Source organism: Electrona antarctica, assembly GCF_951216825.1.
Source record: "Electrona antarctica genome assembly, chromosome: 21".
Classification (NCBI taxonomy): Eukaryota; Metazoa; Chordata; class Actinopteri; order Myctophiformes; family Myctophidae; genus Electrona; species Electrona antarctica.
This window is the reverse complement of record NC_136802.1, coordinates 12,791,504-12,816,041: the sequence shown is the minus strand read 5'-3', so window position 1 is coordinate 12,816,041 and position 24,538 is coordinate 12,791,504. Positions and strand designations below refer to the sequence as shown.

Genomic DNA, 24,538 nt, shown 5'->3' with positions numbered 1-24,538 from the left:
ATAATCTAAAGTCACATACTCTCTTCAGAGGGTATGGCTTGTTTTCTTGTGTTTTTTTTGTCTCTTCTATGAAGCCCTAATGAGCTTATCCACCACTTCCTAGCAACAGCTGTGACAGTTCGCCGTTGCAACGGTTGGCGCGCCGGGGGAGGGGGGTTGGTTGTTGTTCGTTGTCGTGCTAACCTTTGCATGCTAATGCTGTGTCGCCTAGCCACAAATACCAACTGCACTCTGATACCTCCTTTTGCTCACAACTTTCATCCACTCTCCAATTCGCCCCCTCAAGACACAAAGCGGCACGGCTCTGAATTATGCTACAGTCACCTTTAAGCGGCCGGTTGAATCAGCACCGGTCACACCAGTCGGCAACCGTGAGGCTAAAAAGGCCCACTGTTCCCTGCAGGGGCTTTGTAAGGTTTGTGTTCTTGACAGTTGCAGGAACCGTTGATTCGCTCCCGCTAGGCTTTCTATTCTGAGTGGGCGGCGGGAGAACTCTGTAGCTACGGGATGGATCAATGATCTGACAAGCACCCCCCCCCCCCCCCCCCCCCCACACACACACACACACACGCACACCCTGCTCAATCAGGTGCTTTTTTCCATGCCAGTGATTATCTCACCTCTGTTGTACCACACAGCAAGACACAATGCACCGCGGATCCCATTAGTATTCTCAGAGAATCACATACAAAATGGAACATTAGGTTGGGAAATAATAGCAGCATGCCAACACCGTATAGCAATTTAGATAAAGCACGTCTCCACTCCGTGGCTCAAGGGTGTTTTGACCTCATGGTGATGATCATTCTAAGCTAATGTATATGCAGAGAATGATATCTCAGAGACAGGGGTCGTCATTTTTGCTCCAAGTGCTGCAATAAATCAACAAAAGGAGACAAGACTTACAGTCCTCTGCACAGAATTAGTCTGCCAGGCATGAGCACTTTGTATTTGTCTTGATCACAACCTGCATGCTTAAATCCCCGATACTTGTATATTAACTTAACGTTGGCAATCAATTATACCCCTAAATCACTGCCCAAGTGCAGCAAGCCCACACTCTGTCTGCCCTGACAAATAGGTCTCCATGTCCGGGGTTTCTGCACAACATAGCCATAACTCTGCTCAAAACACTCATATCTTGGCAGCAGAGCTCACAGAGCGATTATTTATTTACACGAATAAGAGATAATGTATTCAAATCATTGAAAATGTACATTGATTTCCACTGAGGTAAATTTATGACTCATAATTAGAGTTTGGCATGGTGGGATTACACTCATGCGGATTATATTCCCCAGAAAAGTAAATGTTAATCCATTCTACTTACAGAGAGACAGTATACAGCTTATCAACTTATCACTTATCATCAAGAGAAGGAAAGATTTGAAGATACACCTGAATTTTGATTCATCCCAACTATTCGTATTCCTGAATAGTCTATCAACGCCCTTATGATAAATCATGTCAGATGTTAAACAGAACTTACTGGAATTTCGAAAGTGAACATACAATAGAAAGAAATGCTTACTTCAGAGTTTAAGAGATCAATAAAAATACTAGAAAGGCACAATTCTGGGAAATTGCAAGTGTGGTTGCACCGGCCATTTCGAGCTTTGGGTCTGTATGATGATGATGATGTATGATAATGATGTCCTGGCCCACAGGACCCTAAAAAGTGCATGGAATAAATAAATAAATAAATAAATAAATACATAAATAATAAAGTACGGCAATTACTAGCCCTTAGGGCAACCACCATATTAAGTATCCAGTTTTAAAGTGGAAATGCATCTCTCCTCTCAAGAGAACACAATTCATTCCATCTCCACTCATCTGATGTCAGGTGTTAGCACTTATGTTATCACAATGTCTTATTCTCCCCTCGTTCTGTTGAAGATTCTTTTCCCTCCAGAAGAAGCAGACGATTCATTCAATATAATGGCAAAGCCATTTTACAAATTGCACAATGAAATGCAGCAATCATCAGCAAATCTGTCCTAACAACATGTGTGATTGTGTATGCCCTGAACCCCAGTGCGCGTGGCATACAAGATGGCATTTGGGATGTGGCAATGATTGAAAATATGATCAATCAATCACAGAAGATAATAATGCTCAAATTATTTTTGATTGCAAGTGAATACAAGTCACGCGTTTACACTGCCTGGATCTTGTTGGATGATTTGCTAAACCATTTGGTTGTTGCCTTTCTGGATGCGAAAAAGTAAGTTCCTCAGTTTGTATAAAGTGCTAGGAAAAGTGCAGGCAAGAACCTCCCAACAGGAGGGTATTATTCAACCTCAGCTTCTGTGCCACTTGGGGTCCAAGTGGAGATCATTCGCCCAGATCTGAAGGGGACACAAGGAGAGCATTCGTAGCTGAACCACCATGGCTGCTGCTGAAAGAACCAGCTGTATATTTCAGAATCATGCCTTGCCCTTGATAGACAATGGCATCCACTTGCTTCGGGGAAAGCCTATCATTGAGCAAGAGTTGAGCACCAAACCAAAATAAGAAATAACTAGTACACTTCGACAAAAAGAAAATCAACCAGGTGCTCGATGGAGATGCAAAAAAGAATAATGAAAGCAGGTTCTGGTGCTTCGAAGATCAGTGGGACTGGAATACTAGAGACAAGGCGGTGATCCGAGAACTCAAAAAGTTAAAAATGAGGAGAGGGTGGATAAAAAAGATGTACTTTTATAAAAGTTAAAAGAAGCCGACATGTTTCGAGTCTTCATCGGGGAAAGTATGAGTCTCTGATGAAGACTCTGTTAGAGTTGAAACATGTTGGCTTCTTTTAACTTTTATAAATAAAGTACATCTTTTTTATCCTACCCACTCCTCCTTTTTAACTTTTTGAGTGCTCGGATCGCCTCCTTGTCTTTAGTAACTAATACACTTGCTGTAGTTGAGCATGAGGCCTAGCCAGTTCCCATGGCTGAGGAGAGAGCATGAGGCCTAGCCAGTTCCCATGACTGAGGAGAACAGCTGTATCCATCCATGGACACCCGTTTAAAACTTGATAACCTGACCAAGAGGAGTAGGACTCCGGTGCGGGCTCCTCACTGGCAGGTATGTCAGTAGGATACAACAGCGACAATGAATAAATTGGCATAAAGACTAGCCTGATTATCAGACTGTAGCTTTCTTGAAGCTTCAGTCTGACATTGTCTCCTGTCTGAGCGATTTCAAGGGGGAGGGGATTAGAATTTCCCTCAACCAGTAGCCATTGGTGTTGTTTTTCCCTCCTTCCTCTGTGTGTTGCGCTGCGTGATGACGCTGAAAACGGGACTCGGCGCTGATTGGTTGTTCGTTAGACCCACCCCCACCACCGATTCTCATTGGATAATACATTTTTGTACCAAAGAAATGATAGGTTCACAGTGCAACACCAGACCAAGAGACGCAGTCCACTCAGAGAGTGGGCGGGGTCTTTGGGCTGGATCCAGGCTACATAAAGACTACATTGGGAAGCAAAAGGGGTAAAAAGCACCAAAAAACACCTCAGACTTGTGTGTCTTACCTTTGAGACATGATCTTGTATGCATCGGGCAGATAGCAACGCGTATTCTCCATCTGAGCCGGGTCGGCATCACAGATCTTGTCATCCGTGCGACCATAGTTGGCACTCTCAATCATGATGACGTCGGTGCCCGGGCATCGTAGCTCGATGGGGTAGCTCTCACATGACAGCTCCCTCCTTACCACCGCCATGGGGATAGGCGCACGACTGAAAGCTACATAGAGAAAACAGCAAGAAAGTAGTGTCAGATGTGACAACACAAGACAGAATAATCTGAAGTAAAATGCCTTGTGCGTAAATTCTCACATGGCCTGTAAGTGTGTCATGTGATTTTTGTGTGTGTATGCGTATGCGTGTGCGTGTACATGTGTGTGCCCACAAATTGTAGCAGAAGTCCTCATCGGCCTTAAAGGAGAATTCCATGCTAGAAGGCTTTCTTACCTTTCTTTGTAGTTGTTACGTCCCCACCAAAGAGGTCCAGGTGTTTTTTGGTGCAAAAACTCCTTATTGGCTATTTCCCCTACCATAAGCCCTCAATGAATTGCATTGAATGGGAATTGAATGGGGCTATGGGGTGTTGTGCTAATTCGCTTATTTCCATCAAAATAAGTAGTAAAGTGTGCCGCTTGGGATATTATTTACATTATGAAGAGAGGATATATACCCAAAAAAAATCAATTAATTTAGGGCTTATGGTAGGGGAAATAGCCAATAAGGAGGTTTTGCACAAAATAACACCTGGACCTCTTTGGTGGGGACGTAACAACTACAAAGAAAGGTAAGAAAGCCTTCTAGCATGGAATTCTCCTTTATTGCGAAAAACTCCATCAGTTGTACTTTCCTTTGAAAAAGTTCTGCTTGTCAGTTTCCACACAATAGTGTAGCCCCTGCCGAGGCCATCGCTTGGCAATTTTAACAGAATATAAATATTGATTGCCTGATTCCATGTGAATGCAGCATCAGTGTCAAAAAAGGTCTGACATGGAGACATATGCAAGCAGCTGGCTAGACTCTGGTCTAGAGCGATGGCACAGGGGACCCAGATGGCATGGGTGGTGGACCGAGACACAGAGAGACAGAGAGAAATAATGACAAATAGAGGGAGGTGAAGATAGCAAAAGAGTTTGCTGGTCATAAATTAATACATGGAATCAATCAATTGAGCTTTTTTTTGCAGTTTCTTTAGAGGGAGATTAAATTAAACGGATGATCGATGGAGAGAGAGATGGAGAGAGCGAGCGCATGGTTGATCCAAGTCATTATAACATCCCTCCTGACTGGCATGTATGAATCATACCAATCACATCGTTCTTCGGCTGGCTCTGCAATACGAGATGCTCCATTTTAAAACAAGGGCAGGTGACAGGGGTTCAAAAGGGGCCACTTAATTCATCCAGCCAAAGCAGGCAAAATCTCAATGTTGTTTACTGCAGAGACTCAAGAGATATGAGACTAAGCATCAACTGCCGGTCCGGCTGTTTCTGTTTTCCATCTCCTTGACACAGAATTATTCACACACCCATGCACGTGCCTCTCTAGGCAACACAAGTCAGTGCATGCATATTACATGAATACACAAACACACACCACGCCAGCGTGTGCGCGGACACACCACACAGCACAAGGAGTTCCCATGTTGTTTACAGTGGAAATGAAAAACGAGCAGGAAACGTAAACGTTGCATTGAGAGACCGTAGTACTAGTGCAGCGACAGTTATGGATTTTCATAAACACCCTTTCACACAAGTGTCTGTGTTGGGGGAGCCCCCTCTGGACACTGTGTTCCACCATCATTTATCATAGACGACAGATAGACTGGCCCTGTGTGTGCACAGGCCTGTGTGTGTGTGTGCGCGTGTGTGTGTGCGTGTGTGCGTTGAAAACTGACAATACATTCACAATAATGTTCAATGCTGCTATAATGCTGCTATATTGACACTTAGGCATTGCGGTCCTTCACGTGCCCAGTAAAACGTATATCAAATTGAAAGAAAATTGTGGTAAATGGTAAATGGTGCATTTTATATAGCGCCTTTATCCAAGGCGCTTTACATAGATTGTGCATTACATTCACCCATTCACACACACATTCATACACCGATTGCGGTGGAAGCCATGCAAGGTACCAACCAGCACATCGGGAGCAATTTGGGTTTCAGTGTCTTGCCCAAGGACACTTCGACATGTAGCCAGGAGGAGCCGGGATTCGAACCGCCGACCCATGGATCATTGGACGACCTGCTCTACCTCTTGAGCCCTTGTTGTGAGGGTGGGGACACGTTTCATGAGAGCTGTTTCCGTGCAACGTCACCCTTTGCAGATCCTTTCAGTCCATCAGTTCACAGTGAGTCTGCTCTAGTCTGTACCACTACAAGACGCGGCGAGGGAAACCAAAAATAAATACAAAATATTAGGAGAAACTGCCACAACATTGTGTCATTTCGTTTCATCTCATAAATCATTCAGGACTCCGACACTGAGAAGGCCACGCCATTGGAACATCAGGCTGTTGAATAATTGCCGCCAGGCTTAGAGAGATGAAAGATATCAATTATCCCCTCCCTCATGATGGGACCGTTTATTCCCTCTCTGAAAACTATTGGTCTTTGTCATATCAAACGACTTTTAGGGCTGAGGAAGGCAGAGTAGAAAGAACACCACGACGACATGACAGGCAGGTAAGATGCACCGAGACTAAATTACAAAAGTGGAGTCAACGGTGAAGGGAAAGAAAAATGCTTATGACAGAGTATCATCTCTGTGATACTGATCCTTGTGCATATACAGATTTGGGCTCATTCGGGTGCATTGCCAACGTGTGGTGAAAAATAAAACCCTCGAAAAGTCTTATTAATGATTTATATGACACCGCTGTTCGCCCCTGAATGGCAACAAAATTGATCACGGTGCCCCGCTGTCAAATGAAAAAAGCATTACATCCATTTGTAACCTGGGAACACCGCAGACAAACCCTGTAAGGGCAAAGGCTCAATTCCTGTTGGTCAACTTCTCCAAAAAAAAAAAACATCAGACAATAGCAGGCGCTGCAATTCTAACCCTCTGTACCCGTAATCCCTCTAATGTAAGCAAGAGAGCACGTGCCAGTGGTGTCTCGGATTACCAGTCTAGTCGACGATTCACGGTGTAATTACATTTGTGCCTGGAGGCGGTGATTGATAAGGCTCATATTCGTCACATGCCAGCATCCTCTCCCCATGTACCCGTCGTGATGCCCGTCTAGCCTTCCGTCTGCCTCTCGTCTCATCGACAGAGCTGTCAAACAAAAAGCACCTAACAGACTCTTATTGAAAGTCGTGTCCTGCTGTTCTAGACGCCCGTGTTCATCTCACGGACGTCCACTTGCCCTCTTGTCTTTTCTCCCTATAACTGCCGGATTCTTCAGAAGACTATTTTTTTTGTGCAGCACATCTAAAAATATGTTCCATCCACTGCCGATTCTCCCTGGATAATTCTTCTGACAAGCATGCCGCTGATGAAATGGATTCGTTTTTGGGGGTAAAAGGAAATGAATTTGAAACGGACCGAATATCTTTTAGAGTACTTTTAAGTATGCTCTTAATCACTGACACCTACAGCAAGGGCAGACATGATAACAACAGGCTCAATTACTCTCCAATAAAAGGCCACGGCAAAGGTTAAGGAAAAATAATGGACAGTAGGAAAATGCCAGCACTCACTGGGGCTTTTAAATATTACTCAGAAGTGGAGGCCCATTGAAAAGCAAGAGGAGCTCTAATGGTGGCGTTGGCTGATCGTGGAAAGTCAGGCACAGTGTTATTAAGGTGTTTCGATGAACAGTGTATATACACCTCCCTTGTCGCTGTTTGTATTTATTTATTTTTTCTCGACAGACAGACAGACAGACAGACAGACAGACAGACAGACAGACAGACAGACAGACAGATGATTGAGTCTTATCCAAATGAGATGGCATCGCTTGTAATAACAGAAACCAGGCAGGGGTGAGGGCTCACAACACAAGCAACACGTTTTACATTTATTTCACTGAAGTGCATAAGCTGACAAGACATCATTTCCCAATAAATCTCCAATTAGGCCGCCTGCAAAGTTGGAACTGTGCCCAACACGGGTCCAATACCTAGAGAAAACGTTGAGGACTATTCTCACAAAGAGATGTGATATTTCATTCCATGGAGGCAGGCTCATTTCCGGCCTTGGACGGCACAAAAGTCCTCAAAAGTGAGGAGGCATTCATGAACTCAGAATGAATTGAATTAAAGAGAAAGTTAGGGTGAGGTGCTTGAAAGAAAGAGAGAGATACAGAGACAGACGGAGTGAGAGAGAGAGAGAGAGAGAGAGAGAGAGATAATGAGATAGACAGAGTGAGAGAGAGAGAGAGAGAGAGAGAGAGAGAGAGAGAGAGGAGAGAGAGAGAGAGAGAGAGATAAAGAGACAGACGGAGTAAGAGAGAGAGAGAGAGAGAGAGAGAGAGAGAGAGAGAGAGAGAGAGCGAGAGATAAAGAGACAAACGGAGTGAGAGAGAGAGAGAGAGAGAGAGAGAGAGAGAGATAAAGAGACAAACGGAGTGAGAGAGAGAGAGAGAGAGAGAGAGATAAAGAGACAGAGAGGGAGTGCTGATTCAACATATCAAATGTCTCTCTTTCTAACCTCTTTCTCTTACTGTCGCAACAACCACAAAGCCGCTGATTAATTGGCGCATGAATCTAGATGCCGTTATTTGATTAGAGAGATGGGAGGCTGCCTTCCTACTTTTCAGCGAATTCGATTTCTTTAAATCAAGAAAATAACCTGTGGTGGGCTATTTTGCAGAGCATGGATGGAGCAAATGTTTGCTCATCGAAATGAGACTCTGAAAAGTATGACATTTTCAATAATGCATGGGGGATTATTTATCGTAACGTGAGAAACATTTCAGAATTGCTACCCCATCCAAAGTAAATTAACTTTACATACTATTGCCTGAGGCAACCAACAACGCTTTCAAACAATACATCACAAAATGATACAGGAACCAACTAGGACAATAACTCTCCTAACAGTTCATTCAAGTGTGCCACGCTAATAGAACAATGTTTATAGGATATAAAGAGCCATTAGATGTACTACTGTAGTTGGTGAAATCCATTATTTTCTTGGGAAGTGTCCCACGACAGTGGGAGCTTTCAAAAGGTAAATAGAAAATGAAGGCTCAATTTCCATTTGTCATTTTCCGTTGGGGACGAATCAATGAAGCTACGGGCAGACCGTGGACACTGTGAGCCTGACAAACTTCACAACCGCCCCATGGCTTTTTGACACTTGACCAATGGCGTCGCTGTAAGTGCAATTAGCATCGGCCGCCATGACAGGACGCAGGAACCCATTCAACATGCTAAACGAACGTGCAATTAATTTAGTTTCCACTCGCATCCACCACCCGACACACACTTGGACACATCCACTGGCAACACACCAAGACCCCTCGTACACGCCCCGGCAGCCGTGGGAGAGAGAATGATGGCACTCCATGGGGTGGTGAGTCCCAAACACGTGCGCTTCGACCTGTCACTCAAGCTGCCTACAGCGCCTGGAGGGAAATTAGCTCTCTGGCATTAACAAATGAGCCCAGGGTGTGCTAGCCCATTCTGGGCGGGAACCCCTTTTGGTGTTAGCATTATGTTATGCTTTAGCTATTGAAAAATAGCAGATCTACAAGCTCATAGCGCGCCACCGAGTGGCGCGCTACGAGCTTGTAGGTCTGCTATTTTTGAAAAAATCAAAGAACCACTGACATAGAAACATAGCTTTTTCAGAAAACTGTCAGGATGTAGAAGACATTTTTAGAATCTGATCTCAGGTCAAAATGGGCTAGAAGAGGGGGGACAAGACAGAATACCAGATCAGCGGCGGCTGCGGGTATTGGTTGGTCGTGGCTAATAGAGGGAGGACCGCACAGGAGCATAAAGCCACGCTTTCATTCCGCAGCAAAGTGGACAATTTTGTGGTTACAGCTGAATAAGGGACTTGCCACGCTGAGAGGATAATAAATCCATTGCTAGTTGGAGGAGGAAGATATGCATAATACAGCAAGTCTGCATTTACTCAGTGAATTATATACACGTGTACATGTATGTATACGCATGCATGTATGTATCTAGAGATCAGGCTTGCCGAGTCTGTGCCCCGTTTTAAATCACTCCTTAAGACTCATTTCTACAAAGTTGCATTTCGACCCCCTATACCCTTGTGATTTGTGATTTTTTTAATTGATTTCTTCTGTTGTTGTGATTTTGTGCATTATTGACAATGTATTTTATTCTATTGTGTGCCTCCTTGCTATGTCTTTATATATGTTTCTCTGTTAAAGCACTTTGTGACTGGTTCTTAAAAGGTGCTATACAAATAAAGCTTTATTATGTATGCATGTATGTATGTATGTATGTATGTACCGTACTATAAACAACAAACAATTGGCCTGAGTGCTGGCCTCATAAAGACTTGAGTAACATGCTCAATACAAGAGCTGAAGTGACTTTTCAGAACTCTTTTACTTAATGAATCCCTACTTCAATTAATTAAGTGCAGAGCGGCAGCACCAGAAAGTTGAAGTGAGGGAAGCGACTCTTCCCCATTCAAGGTCTTATGTTAAGTTAAAAACCCACTCCAGTGTGCAAATTGTAGCGATAGTTTCTTGAGGTCAATTACGCTCTCCAACTTTTAGTGTGTTTCAGCGATTCTCCTCAGTTACGGCTCTTAGTACACTATTGAGGTTAAATTGAGTGTCACCAGTGTTCGTTACAAAAACACCAGCAACGTGTAATTTCATTAACCCATTTTGGGCGGGAACCCCTTTTGGTGTTAGCATTATGTTATGCTTTAGCTATTGAAAAATAGCAGATCTACAAGCTCATAGCGCGCCACCGAGTGGCGCGCTACGAGCTTGTAGGTCTGCTATTTTTGAAAAATCGAAGAACCACTGACATAGAAACATAGCTTTTTCAGAAAACCGTCAGGATGTAGAAGACATTTTTAGAATCTGATCTCAGGTCAAAGAATGGAGCCTTTTGTAACTCTGAGAATGGGCCCCATTTGGTTACATTAGTACACATGTAATGGTCCACATACTGTACGTACACTCTCAAGAGTTAAATTACCATGTGACCATCTATTTATGGTGTGTGACACACCGGCGTGGAAACAAATATAAATCAGGCTAACTCCAACGCTAACCAACCTGACCTCTAAATGTAAAATCCTAACCGGAATCTCTTCCTAATTGTAAGCCTGTAAAAATCGTTTTCAAGCATAAAGCAAGCATTTCTATTGTGAGAAACAGAAAAATGGTCCTCACAATGTCTATTTCTCGAAATTCTACTATACTTGTGGGGACATTAGGCCCTCAAAAGTATAGCAACATGAGTACACAGACACACTCCACAGCCGGCATGACTCCACATGCCCCCTCGTGTTGACACAGTTTAATTGAGGTCCAAAAAGGTAAACTAAACACTGCTTTCCTTCTGGCAAGTTTTAGCTTTGCCACACAACATCGACCAGCAACACTCCACCCACAACACAGAGGTGAGAGCATGGTTATATTTACCACCCTGAACCGATACCAACTGCAGTGCAAAGCCATGTATCCACAGGCCATCGCAAAATGGAGGTTGCTTAACATTCATGACACCAGGCCTAAGGTGTCAACTAGGGATGTACAGTTGGGTGCCACCGATATTGTCCCTTATCATTTGACCCATTTAGGCCTGACCTCAAAACTTTTAAAAATCCTTCTAAATCCTGAAAAAATCCTTCTAAATTTTCACGATTTTTCAAAAATAGCAGACCTACAAGCTCGTAGCGCGCCACTCGGTGGCGCGCTATGAGCTTGTAGATCTGCTATTTTTCAATAGCTAAATTATAACATAATGTTTAAAACACCAAAAGGGGTTCCCGCCCAAAATGGGTTAACTGTCCTTTTGCGCAGATCACGCAAAACTCAGCAAAAAGAAAAGGACAATATCGATGGCCTTCAACTGTAGTATCGATACTGGAGGTATCAATACTTGAACTACTGTAAAATCTCCTTTTGAAAATCATTGCCCACATTAAAACATCAATGGTTTATCAAAATATATATGTTTTTCAGTGGTGCAACCACTCCTATAGACAGCTATGTCGGGTCTGATTTCTCTTATGAAAGTGAATGTGTATCTAAGGTCAACAAGTGAAAGAATCAAATACAGTTTCCCTTCTGCCTTCTCCCTCCGTTTCGCACGCACGCGTGCACGCGCACACGCACACACGCACACACACGCACACGCACACGCACACACACACACACACACACACACACACACACACACACACACACACACACGACAACCATCCCTTAGGAAAACTGAATATCCCTTATTTGGTAACTAATAGACGTGTCCTTGATTGAACTGATAAGGGGATCACTTTGTTCCTTATTTTGGGGAATCAATCAATGACCCACATCTTACAAGTTCAAAGTGCTCAGATATGGTACATCCAGGTATACTATACTTCAGGTTGTGACCACTTTAAAAAGCCTATAGACTTAGTAAACGTGTCTGTATTTGGACAGCTTTTTTTCTACAAGCTCACAACGTGTCGCTATTTTTCTCCCAACAAACATTGCACTGTAAGGTATTTTATTGTCCCACTTCTTTTCAGTTGATGTGATGTAGCCAAAAGAATGACTGCTGAAGTATAATACCTAACTGAACATTTGTTTAACAATCTTATTTTGCCGACTGCCGTTATTCAAAATAAATCTGATAATTTACAGTAATACCATTCATGTAGGCTTTCAATTTGATTTACACAATTACCAATGTTTACCATAGAAATAAAAAATATGGCCATCCCTAGTGTCAACTGGGAAAGAATCTATGCACGCATACATTCCAACAAATTCCAATGTTGGCTGTTAAATCAATAACAGCTAGCCAGGTGCGTAACTTAAGCAGAGAGACATTCTTTACTACTTCAACAATACACTGTATACTTTGTTGACCAGGGTCTGTACCTGCGCCTTTTTCCCTCTAAAGTACATTACTCTCTTTGCTGAAAATAGCCGATCTACAAACTGGTTGTTGTTTATTAGTAGTAGTAGTAGTAGTAGATGTATGTATGTATGTATGTATGTATGTATGTATATATGAACGTATGTACATATGTACATATGTATGTACAATGTACATATGTACATACATATGTACGTACGTACGTATGTACGTACGTACGTATGTATGTATGTATGTATGTATGTATGTATGTATGTATGCATGCATGTATGTATGTATGATACTAGGTTAATGTATTGATCAATACATTATTACAGGTTGTGTGCCCAAGACGTCCACAGACGTCCTGGGAAACGTCCCGTATATAGTGCCCAAGACGTCTGTGGACGTCTTTTTTTTGTTTTGTTTTTATAAAAAAATAAATGTCAAAAAAATGAATGTAAAAAGTGGGCACCCTGGGTATTTTTTTAAAGTGTTGTGTGGGCACACAAAGTGTTAAAATGAAGCTCTATCAACAGCAGCTTGTATTGTGAATGGATACTGTGCTACTGTATTGTTGTGCATGACATGCATGATCAGTTGGAGCCGTTGGATGAGTGGTTATGCGGTTATGATTTATAGCAACATGACATGGTCAACAGAAGGGGCTTACTGTAATCTGTTACGTCACTATAGTTACTTCATCTCACAAAGCATCAATGGCTGGGTTACATCATGTACTGTACAGTAGGTTAGGGCTGGGCGTAATGACTTCACATCGTCGTCACAATTACTGCAAATGGTGCCTCATGATTAACCCATTTTGACCTGAGATCAGATTATAAAAATGTCTTCTACATCCTGACAGTTTTCTGAAAAAGCTATGTTTCTATGTCAGTCGTTCATTTTTTCATTAATTCATTTTTCAAAAATAACAGACCTACAAGCTCGTAGCGCGCCACTCGGTGGCGCGCTATGAGCTTGTAGATCTGCTATTTTTCAATAGCTAACGCATAACATAATGCTAACACCAAAAGGGGTTCCCGCCCAAAATGTGTTAATGATGGATTATTAAAAAAAGGAGAAAACAATATTCAAGATAACCGATATACAAGCTATACAGCGCGTCACAATGTACGCATTGTGAGCCTTTAGATGGGCTGTTTCGGCAGTTTTTGCACACCGCCATTGTACAACAATGCACAATATAGTGGTAAGTGGTAAATCAGACTAATCAATTTAAAGGAGCATTCAGTGATTTGATCTAAGGGTTGCAGCGGGGGTAGTGTCTTGAGTGTACAGGGTTTGATGAGGTCATATCAACATATGGAATGAATTATGTATTGGCCATATATGGAGCGTGTCACGAGGCGTGACGGACTGACTGACAGGTTTTGCAGGTTTTCATTGCGAACGAAGTGAGCACTAACTATAGAAGCTGGCCAAAACTGTCTGTCTGTGTGTCTGTGTGTCACGCTGTAACACCACCCGCCCGCCACCAGAGGGCAACTGAAATTGGAACGATACAGAGGTCTCTGTGTGTGTTTGTGTGTGTGTGTGTGTGTGCGTGTGTGTCAGACTGCCACAACAGCTTCGTTCGCTTCCCCCTTTTATGCGTCTTACTTGTAGTAAAATGCGACCTATGGTTGCAATAAAAACTAGAAATTGACAACAAAAAAAGTCCCTCTAATCCACAGTGACTTAGTAAGCACGGGCGACATGAGGTAATACATCAAATGCAGAGAAGATGGTTTTGTAACATACTGTTGGGTCTTCCGTGTCCATCCAACAGCCCCATACTGTACTGCTCACACACCCCAGTACTGTACAGTACACCTCGCTCGTTGCCCGGGTAACCGACGGGCATTGCACAGCCTCATCCGTGAGATGAATGGCTTTCCACACAAGATACAACATGAATTGATGACAAAGACCCATGGGGGGAAAATAAGCATTGTCTGTTATTATGAATAAGAAACCAGGACAATATGGGCTATGTCGGAATGGATTCCGAGGGCCCCGTTTGCTGTAATTATGTCAATAGTGACACCGCCAAGAATAAACTAGTGGATGATTCACTGCTGGTCCAACGCGGTTGTGATGTTCTCGTCATGCTTTGTGTCACAGAGTATAATAACATGATCGATGAGAGTACGCCATGCTGTGTATTGACAGGTGATTGTACAGTATGCGTCGTTGCTGTCGGGTGGAAACCTTGTATGTAGGTAAATGTTACTGTAGAGCAGCGGTTCCCAAACCATTTTGGCCATGCACCCCGTTACCTCCCGACCTAGCTGATGCACCCCCTGTTACCTCCCGACCTAGCTGATGCACCCCCTGTTACCTCCCGACCTAGCTGATGCACCCCGTTACCTCCCGACCTAGCTGATGCACCCCCTGTTACCTCCCGACCTAGCTGATGCACCCCCTGTTACCTCCCGACCTAGCTGATGCACCCCCTGTTACCTCCCGACCTAGCTGATGCACCCCCTGTTACCTCCCGACCTAGCTGATGCACCCCCCACATGGAAATATAAATTGCATAAGCTATATAGAGACATATATTTCCTTTTTATCCACATATATGAACCTGAATATGGCATAATATATGCAGCATAGGCTATATTCTGCATTACTTGCCATATATTGGCATAATATGTTAATATATTTAAAATAAAACCATAGCACCACCATTAGACTTTTCATGTCGCGCACCCCCTAGAAGGCGCTCCCGCACCACAAGGGGTGCACGCACCACAGTTTGGGAACCACTTCTGTAGCGGAAATGGGGAAAAAAATAACATGAGTTCCAATGGATCCAATCTTGTTCATACTTTTCATTGTGAACAAAAGTGGAACAATACAATCAAAACAGAATTGAAAGTGTTGTGAAGTGCACAGAGACCCCTTGGGGTGATGTTGCACTATAAATACAAAAAAAATGAAAACTGAAACTGAAGTCGTAATATCCAATAGATCAAATTCTATTGACATTCGTGTCGTAAATGGTAAATGGTAAATGGTGCATTTATATAGCGCCTTTATCCAAGGCGCTTTACATAGATTGTGCATTACATTCACCCATTCATACACCGATGGCAGCGGAAACCATGCAAGGCACCAACCAGCACATCGGGAGCAATTAGGGGTTCAGTGTCTTGCTCAAGGACACTTCGACACTAACTCTGGGGGAGCCCGGGTTCGAACTGGCGACCTTGCGGTGTCCATCCGGAGACTCTACCCCTGAGCCACCGCCGCCCCGTGTGCAAAGTAGTAGGGCATTAAGTTACAAAAAACCAAACATAAAAAGTTGAAACTTGGAGATACGAGGTTTCCTCTCGACAGCGATGATTCGTGTGTATGTGTGATATTGTGTGTGTGAGAGAGTGACTTTAAGTTGTCCCACCTCTGGTCTGTTTACCTCAGGCGACATAACGTAATCGCTTTTTTCCCCTCCCTAATCAGTCGCCGCTGCAGCATTTAAATGCACTACCAGACACCAACTGTACTGCACGCTTTGGATGGCGCCTCAATTGCACATTCAGTCTTTTGTCGGTACAGGCTGAGGCAGAATTGAGTGTATTTTTCAACCCAGAGCTAGCAGAATGTGTATACGACGATAATACATTTTGCATGAAACCACGTATTGGTTGTTGATGAAATCCAGAGATGCAATCTCCAATTGTGTCTGAGGCTGTGCAAGAATATGTGGCAACATGCTCGTTTGGAACTTGCGGAGGGTGTGGCACGTAGAGACAAATGACACAATCCTTCGATTCCTTGCCATTTGCACAGCTCTACATGAATGGCAGGCATGAAATGGAAGCTCAGTCCAAAGTGTCCCCGTGTGAACCTGGGTGCTCAAAGACTTATCGCATTTGAATAACCGACTGTTAATGTGACTGTCGGCTCTCCCTTTCCTTTAGGAAGGCCACGTTTCCTAAGCCCTTCCTAACACACAATAGATATGGTACCAGGGTTCAATTAGTAAGCCAACAGGGGGGGGGGGGACATTTTTGAGGGGCGTTAGCCCCTCCTATATATAGATTTTGTCCCCACACTTCTCAATATTTGCCATCGACAATGAAAGGAGAAATTAGGTCAAATGTCCGCCGTCAAATGAGACTTAACCAACCAATCACATAAATTCAGTTGTTCATGAGATGATGTATGATGATGTATAATGATAAGAGCACCCCTCACTTCACACGGGTGTGATTGTCTTAACTACACGAGCCTTACAGTACTGTACTTTTCCATATGACCGGAAGGTACCATTTCCCATTTCTCACAGTGAGTGGATCTCACAGGCGGGCTGTGGATAGTTCGAGAATATATACTCACTAGTGACAATGATGATTTCAAACTTTTGATGTGGCTTCTACTTACTTGTTAACTTGCATGTTAACATCCCAAGAAGAGTGAGGATGGAGTTTCTAAAACGTTTAAAAGCTACCCACAGCACAATTACTCTGAAAGACAGAATAAGTAGACATAAATGGTACTGTCCTGTTAGTGTGTTAGTGAGCAGGGACGTGCACACATAGACATCAAAGGGGGCTTCAGCCCCTTCCCTTTGCAGCATTTAGTAGCATTTACTACTTTTTTTCCGAAGTCTCCTGAACGTTTACACATGTATTTGCGTTGAACAAATTTGTTTAGAAATCTAGATCGTACATCGCATCTCCACTAGCTAAAGAGTGCTGGGTTGCGCCCCGAAAACAGCAGATCTACAAGCTCACAACGCGTCGCAATTGTGAGCTTGTAGATCTGCTGTTTTCGCTATTTTTGTCCAAAAGTGCCCTCTTAAAGGGACTTCAGCCCCTGCCCCTCTAACACTCTCTGCACGTCCCTGTTAGTGAGGACCCATAGGCTACAGTATATGGAGATAAGGTTGAAAAAAAGGTGCGAAGTTGTCCTTTAACACATTTTGGGCGGGAACCCCTTTCGGTGTTTTAAACATTGTTATAATTTAGCTATTGAAAAATAGCAGATCTACAAGCTCATAGCGCGCCACCGAGTGGCGCGCTATGAGCTTGTAGGTCTGCTATTTTTGAAAAATCGTGAAAATGTGTCACAAATCGAACGTTTTGAACTCTTGCTTCTGAGGGGTTCCTGGAACAACATATTTTCAGATGGGGGTCGGCGACCAATTACATATCATTTTTGGGGTCCTTGACATGAAATATTGAGCACCACTGATACAGAAACATGAGGTATTTCAGAAAATAATTTAGAAGACATTTTTTAAATTTCGACGTCAGGCCTAAATGGGTTAATGTAACTTTTACTGCAGCGGAACATCCGAAGGGGAAAAAGCATGAATTAATACCAAGTAAGGCTTTGAGCTGTAGTGTTTACTTACATAATGAAAGAACAAGAACTTATTCAAGTGGCACATTTTAAAATGTGATTTCATGCATAGGAAAATATAAATTAAATATTAATCTGTGGAAAAATATATTCCAACAAAATTAACAAAAAATGTCCTTGTACTTTTAAAATCTGTTTGATATGGATGTAGTGTGTGTGTGTATAATATAGACCAGGGTTCCCCAATTAATTTTCCTCGAGGGCCATATTTTGACTAGGGTACCAGGCTGGGGGCCGAGTCCGCACGCGTGAGGTCGAGGTCTTGCCCTGAAAATTCATTTTCAGGGCAGGACCCCATTTGAAAAGGATGCCCAGTTTGACATGCATAGGCTACTGACCCCCATTTAATGCCATTTATATCTGGGAAAATTTTGAAATTCTTCCGCGGGCCGCCAGGGGGCGCTCCGCGAGCCGCAAATGGCCCGCGGGCCGCCTATTGGGGGACCCTGATATAGACCTATATATTTTTTGCTCTCTCTATTTTTATTAATTCATATATACAGTATACACTTGCCAGGCTTATGTAAAGACACAAATATGCAATTCAAATAGCATGCCGTGTAGATAGATGCCAGGTCATCACTGATCTGGCATTCTATAGAGCGTCGCAGTCCCGCCCCCTGTCATGACGACGCCAGGCCCAGGAAATAATTCCCAATGCATTTTTCCAAAAGACATTTTTAAAAAAGTATTTATTTAAAGACGGTTACGCCGCGGACAAAGCCAACTCGAGTCGTGACAAATCATGGCAATAAACACAATATTTTGGACCAAACAAATAATTACAAAGAAGAAAAACAACAAAAAAAAGTGTTGTAACCTGCCGTTTTTTTCTTCATTCTAATTCTTTTTGGCCCAAAAAAAATTGTGTTTGTTGTCATGATTTGTCACGACAAGAGTTGGCTTTGTACGAGGCTTAAAAGGTCTTTAAATAAATACTATTTGAAAAGTCTATGAGGAAAATGAACAGAGAATAATTTCCTGGGCCCTGGTAGGGGGCGGGACTGCGACGCTCTATAGTGTGCATAGTTTCAATATACAGTACAGATATTCTATACTGTTAGACTGGATGATAGGTTCCTAGTTTACTTATAATCCTAGATGACTATTTCTATGCATGTGGTGTATTACCTTGTGGTGTTCTTGCTTATTGTAAGCAGTGTTGTCATAAGTTATTACTTATTACAAAAAAAGTAAGTTACAACACTGATTGTAAGTCACTCTGCTAAATGCCTACATTTGCATATTGTACACACACACACACACACACACACACACACACACACACACACACACACACACACACACACACACACACACACACACACACACACACACACACACACACACACACACACACACACACACACACACACACAGTTCCCACAGTATACGGTAAACATGTACAGTACATAAATGCGAGTGTGTTCGTCTACGGTGCATGTTTGGGGCCGGGCACTGGAGGGTGTGTATGGTAAGTAGTTAGGAGGCATGTGGGGTATAGCTGTGAAGCTTATAATAAGGAGGTGACACCATTCCTAATGGATTAGACAGCTGACTGTTCCCCCCAAAACGGTGATTAGAAAGCCTTATAGATATCAGCGCGATCGCGGGGAGGGATGGCGCTGTACAAGTGGCAATCCGTTGTGCAGGGTGGCATCATGCGCAGCAGATTAGGAGGGGGGCTGTATGTGCTTAACTGCCACCGCGTCCTTTTGTTCCCTCTCTTGGGGTTTGTGCATGCTTGTATACACACAGAATGTGTGTGAGTATGCATGCCTCCCTGTCATACATAATGCATTGGGGGGGGGGGGGGGGGGGGGGCTGGGGGTCTTTCCCCTACGGGGTAAAGCGTACGAGTATCTGGGGTGCACACCTCCTATGCAGTACATTCACTAACCCCTTCTGACCTGAGATCAGATTCTAAAAAATGTCTTCTACATCCTGACGGTTTTCTGAAAAAGCTATGTTTCTATGTCAGTCGTTCGATTTTTCAAAAATAGCAGACCTACAAGCTCATAGCGCGCCACTCGGTGGCGCGCTACGAGCTTGTAGATCTGCTATTTTTAAATAGCTAAAGCATAACATAATGCTAACACCAAAAGGGGTTCCCGCCCAATATGGGCTAATGCACACAAAACGTGACTCTGTTCAAGAGATGGGCAATTTTCAAACCACACGCACACACAGTGCAGCCCTTGTTCTGTCATTGTCTCTGTAGCCCCCACTCACCCCTTGGCCCTTGGGCCGCAAATGCTTTCACACAACAACTACAGGGGGCAGGGTGCTGATTGAGTCGATTCCCAAGTGCTACAATACCAGCCCCTCCACCACCCCAACCCCCTAACCGCCCCTAACCACTGCACCAGGAGGAGGTACGTATATAGGCTATATGGACCGTTATAGGCTATGCGATTGTCTTCCCCCCGCAGGCCTATACTGCACATGTCTGGGTAATGTGCGGCTGCACTCTCCTCCACAGCCCCACTGATACAGTATATCAGTCTGGCCGACATATTGGCCAATTCATTGACTTTTTTGTTGTTGTTTTTAACGATTTATTTAATGATAATACAGACATCATTTAAAACAATGAATTACAGAATCAAGATTTTGACAAACTCAAAAAAGACAAAAAACAGCAAAATAACCCCCCCACCCACCCCCCACCCCAACCCCAGAAAGGTAAACTACACAGCTCTCATTACTCTGTATTGTACACAACACCACTTGACAACATCAACTCGGATAAATAAATAAAAACAACAATATAAATAAAACTAAAGCAAAATCAACCCAGAGGAGATATTGAAGGTAGAACCTCAAAGAACCTACCCCATATCTTTTCAAAAGTAGCAGGCTTTCTCCTTACATTGTACAGTATCTTTTCAGGAGTACAGTATGATGAAAGCTCATTCAGAATTCATTGACGTTTTTGACAATGGAAATGGAAATTAATGTGCCAATGTTATGATTTTTTATGTTGCATGTATTCAAATCTGTAAGATAAATATGCATAAAATGTAAAATTTTGCACAGTATCAGTCCGTAATAGCATCCTTAATTGGTGGCCTAGCGCTCTCCAAAAACTGGGATCGGCATCGGACCCAAGCGTGTGGTATTGGTGGGGCTCTATACTCTTCCCCCCCGCCCCCCCCCCCCACCGGACGGACCACAGTGGCTGTGCAGCTAATTGCTCTAGCTTGAGACGGAGCCTCCCGCTAATGATTAGCAGTGACAGACTGCCAGTCAGGAAGCGGGAGAAGAGATGTGAGGAGAGAGGCAGATGGATTGGAGGTTGGCGGGTGAGGGGGCGGGGGGGGGGGGGGGGGGGGGGGTGGATGTGAGGCGAGGCGAGAAGAAAGAAAGAGCGGAGAAAATGAGGAGAGAGAGAGAGAGAGAGAGAGAGAGAGAAAGAGAGAGAGAGAGAGAGATGTGGAGGTGTTTGAGAAAGACAGGTGGTGATGAGGGCCGCTTTGTGAGGGAAAAGAGGCAGCGCTGGAGGAGCTGCAAAATAATAATACTAAAAATAACAAAAGAGACAGAAGCGGTTGTGAACCCAAGGGGAGACGGCAAACAAAAGGAAAGGAGGCGCTCGGGAAACGAAGATCGCAACGGCGGTGGTGGTGGTGGTGTGTGGGGGGGGGATGAAAGTGACAATTTGTCTCCTCAACCGCCCACAGAGCACAGCGTAATGCTCAATTCATGCTCCGTCGTACAACGGCGTGTGCCGGGAAATGGCAGATCCATAGGCTCACAGCGCCTCGCCACCGCGGCGCGTTGCAAGCTTATAGATCTGCTATTTCCGGGGGACACACGACACCGGCGCGCGACACCGTATAAATCAGCCTTAACCCATTTTGACCTGAGATCAGATTCTAAAAATGTCTTCTACATCCTGACAGTTTTCTGAAAAAGCTATGTTTCTATGTCAGTCGTTCTTCGATTTTTCAAAAATAGCAGACCTACAAGCTCGTAGCGCGCCACTCGGTGGCGCGCTATGAGCTTGTAGATCTGCTATTTTTCAATAGCTAAAGCATAACATAATGCTAACACCAAAAGGGGTTCCCGCCCAAAATGGGTTAATCGCATTCCCCACACGCACTCAGTGCAACGCCGGGGCAATTAGCCTGGGTGGCTACGCTACATCCGAGACACGGCACATAGGCAGGGATGATCTCCTTTGATGCCGTTTTGCCTTCCAAATTCGAAATGTCAGGTAATCAGACGCAACAGGGGTTATTGTGCTGGAAATAATCGACTTTGAATATGCATGATGCAGAACCTGACATTTTGGAATTCAAAAAACAAACAATACAAAAAAAAAAAAAAAAAGGCAGGAAATGAGGAATATGAGACTGGGAGGGAAACAACACACGCCACACATGGTTTGACACAAGCAGGTGTGGAGCTGTGATGTGTGAAACAATAATACAGCATTGAGGCAGACTTTGCACCACCAAAAACAATCTTGGATTTATTTGCCAACTTATTAGGGGTGAGAAAAAAGAAGCTTCAGTTTCTTGAAACGACAAATTGCCCCACTGCAAATTCTTGACAAAAATATCTCTTGGAAGCACACATCGGGGGGCCCCAGTGGGCATTGCGCTTAGAGATATATGCAGTATGCACTTGTTATAAATACCACCACATACAAAGGGATCTCGCACGCTGCATGCCGAGACTGCAGAAGCGCGTTGTCAAAGCCTCCATACCCCCACTGGGCCCAACATTATTATAAGAAATGGCATGCTGCGGTGGTGGGTGCTGTGGAATGACATCCCCATCTCCCCAGCTCTCCTATTTCAATCCTACCCTCGGCCCTGTCTCGGATGGCAGAAAGGAGTGCATTATCCCAGTGAAAAAGGATCTCCCAGCCCTTAACCCATTTTGGGCGGGAACCCCTGTTTTAAGCATTCTGTTATACTTTAGCTATTGGAAAATATCAGATCTACAAGCTCATAGCACGCCACCGAGTGGCGCGCTACGAGCTTGTAGGTCTGCTATTTTTGAAAAGTCGTAAAAAAGGGGCCGCAGAGCGAACATTTTTAACTAAAATATTTGCTTCTGGGGGGGTCCCTGGAACTACATATTTTGAGATGGGGGTCCGTAGCCCAATAGAGATAATTCTGGGGGTCCTTGACATGAAAAAGGTTGAGCACCACTTGACATAGAAACATGTTTTTTTCATAAAAAAATTAGGATTTAGAAGCCTTTTTTTTAATCGACCTCAGTCCAAAATGGGTTAAACCCCCCCTCCCCCACCACCACCACCACCACCTTCCATTGAGCGAGGGCCAGCGATCACAGAGTCTGAATGCGTGTGCTTGTGTACGTACGCTGGCGTGCGACTAAGTTGAACGTACGCGTGCATGCACCTCACATGCATGTGTATCAGCCTGACTCCACGCACACGTGAATTTGAAAGGGGAAAAGGAAGGGGACGGGTGGGGTGGGCGGTGGTTCTGCCGGGGAATGTACACCTGCAATTTTTCCTCACTTGACATAGTTGGTCTTTTGTAGTGTCTCTTCCTGGCCCAATCACACTGAAGGATCTCTGTGGGATTTTTGAGGGGGGAAGGGGGGCATTTTCTACCTACTCCAATGGGCATCTTAACCGTGATGTTTTCTCTCACCTAACTGGGACGAGACCAGTGGTGGACAGTAACGAAGAACATTTACTACATTATTTTTGTATCAACTTTACTTGGGTGTTTGGATCTTTGTATACACATCATGACATTCACTCCACTGCCTTTTTAGGAAGGGGAAAAGTGCATTAACATTAGGCTTGTAGATCTTATAGATCTTATAGATTTTTGAGCAGTGTCTAACCGCTCCAATGACTGGCTGTGTGTGTATGTCTGTATCTACGTCTGTCTGTCTGTCTGTTTGTCTGTCTGGGGTACGAGACAGCTGCAATACCGCTGGGTGACCTAAAGTGGCACTGTTGAGCAGCCCCACTGTGGGGTTGAGCACTTTGTGTTGAAACCTTGTATGTCCAAAACCCTTATTTTTTTATTATTATTTAAAAAATGTGAAAAACAGGCGATCTATACAAGCTCACAACGCGACGCGTTACGAGCTCGTAGATATGCCATTGTCACTACTTTTGTGCAACATCTTGTATGATGAAGAATGGCACACATTTGCATAAAAACATTCAAAGTTAATAGATGTGTGGTTTCGACGACATTCACACGGAGCAGACCAGAGGACCAGTGATGCATCTCTCCTGTGTCCACCATTTAGAAACGGCTGCATCACGTAAACAAAGCTCAGAATGGCCTTGAAAATCCATACGGCAGAACCGCAGAAAGCGACTAACAGTGAGGTAAAGGTCATATTGAACGTCCAAATGGCAATAATTCATTGGCTTCTTTATCTTTTCTGACATGTGGTCCCTTGGTGTGATGGTGCATGTGCGTGCGTGCGTGCGTGCGTGCGTGCGTGCGTGCGTGCGTGCGTGCGTGCGTGCGTGCGTGCGTGTGTTAACAAGAGCTTGTGATGTTTTGGACATGCATGTACAGGTGTATAGCGTTGGTGTTTGCATACACCTTAATGTGTAGCATCATGCACGCTTGACAGACCAAAATGAAACACACACAACAACCCCGGTGTAACC

General features: G+C 43.9%; 1 protein-coding gene across 5 annotated transcripts in view; it reads right to left on the bottom strand.

Moving 5' to 3' along the window:
* LOC306913665 (adhesion G protein-coupled receptor L3) overlaps positions 1-24,538 on the bottom strand; it is a 347,671-nt gene that overhangs the window by 204,044 nt on the left and 119,089 nt on the right. For all 5 annotated transcript variants that reach the window (XM_079490459.1, XM_079490461.1, XM_079490462.1 and 2 more), the window contains exon 4: positions 3,530-3,743. In XM_079490459.1, the coding sequence (XP_079346585.1) occupies positions 3,530-3,743 (214 nt within the window). The remainder of the gene's footprint in view (positions 1-3,529; positions 3,744-24,538) is intronic.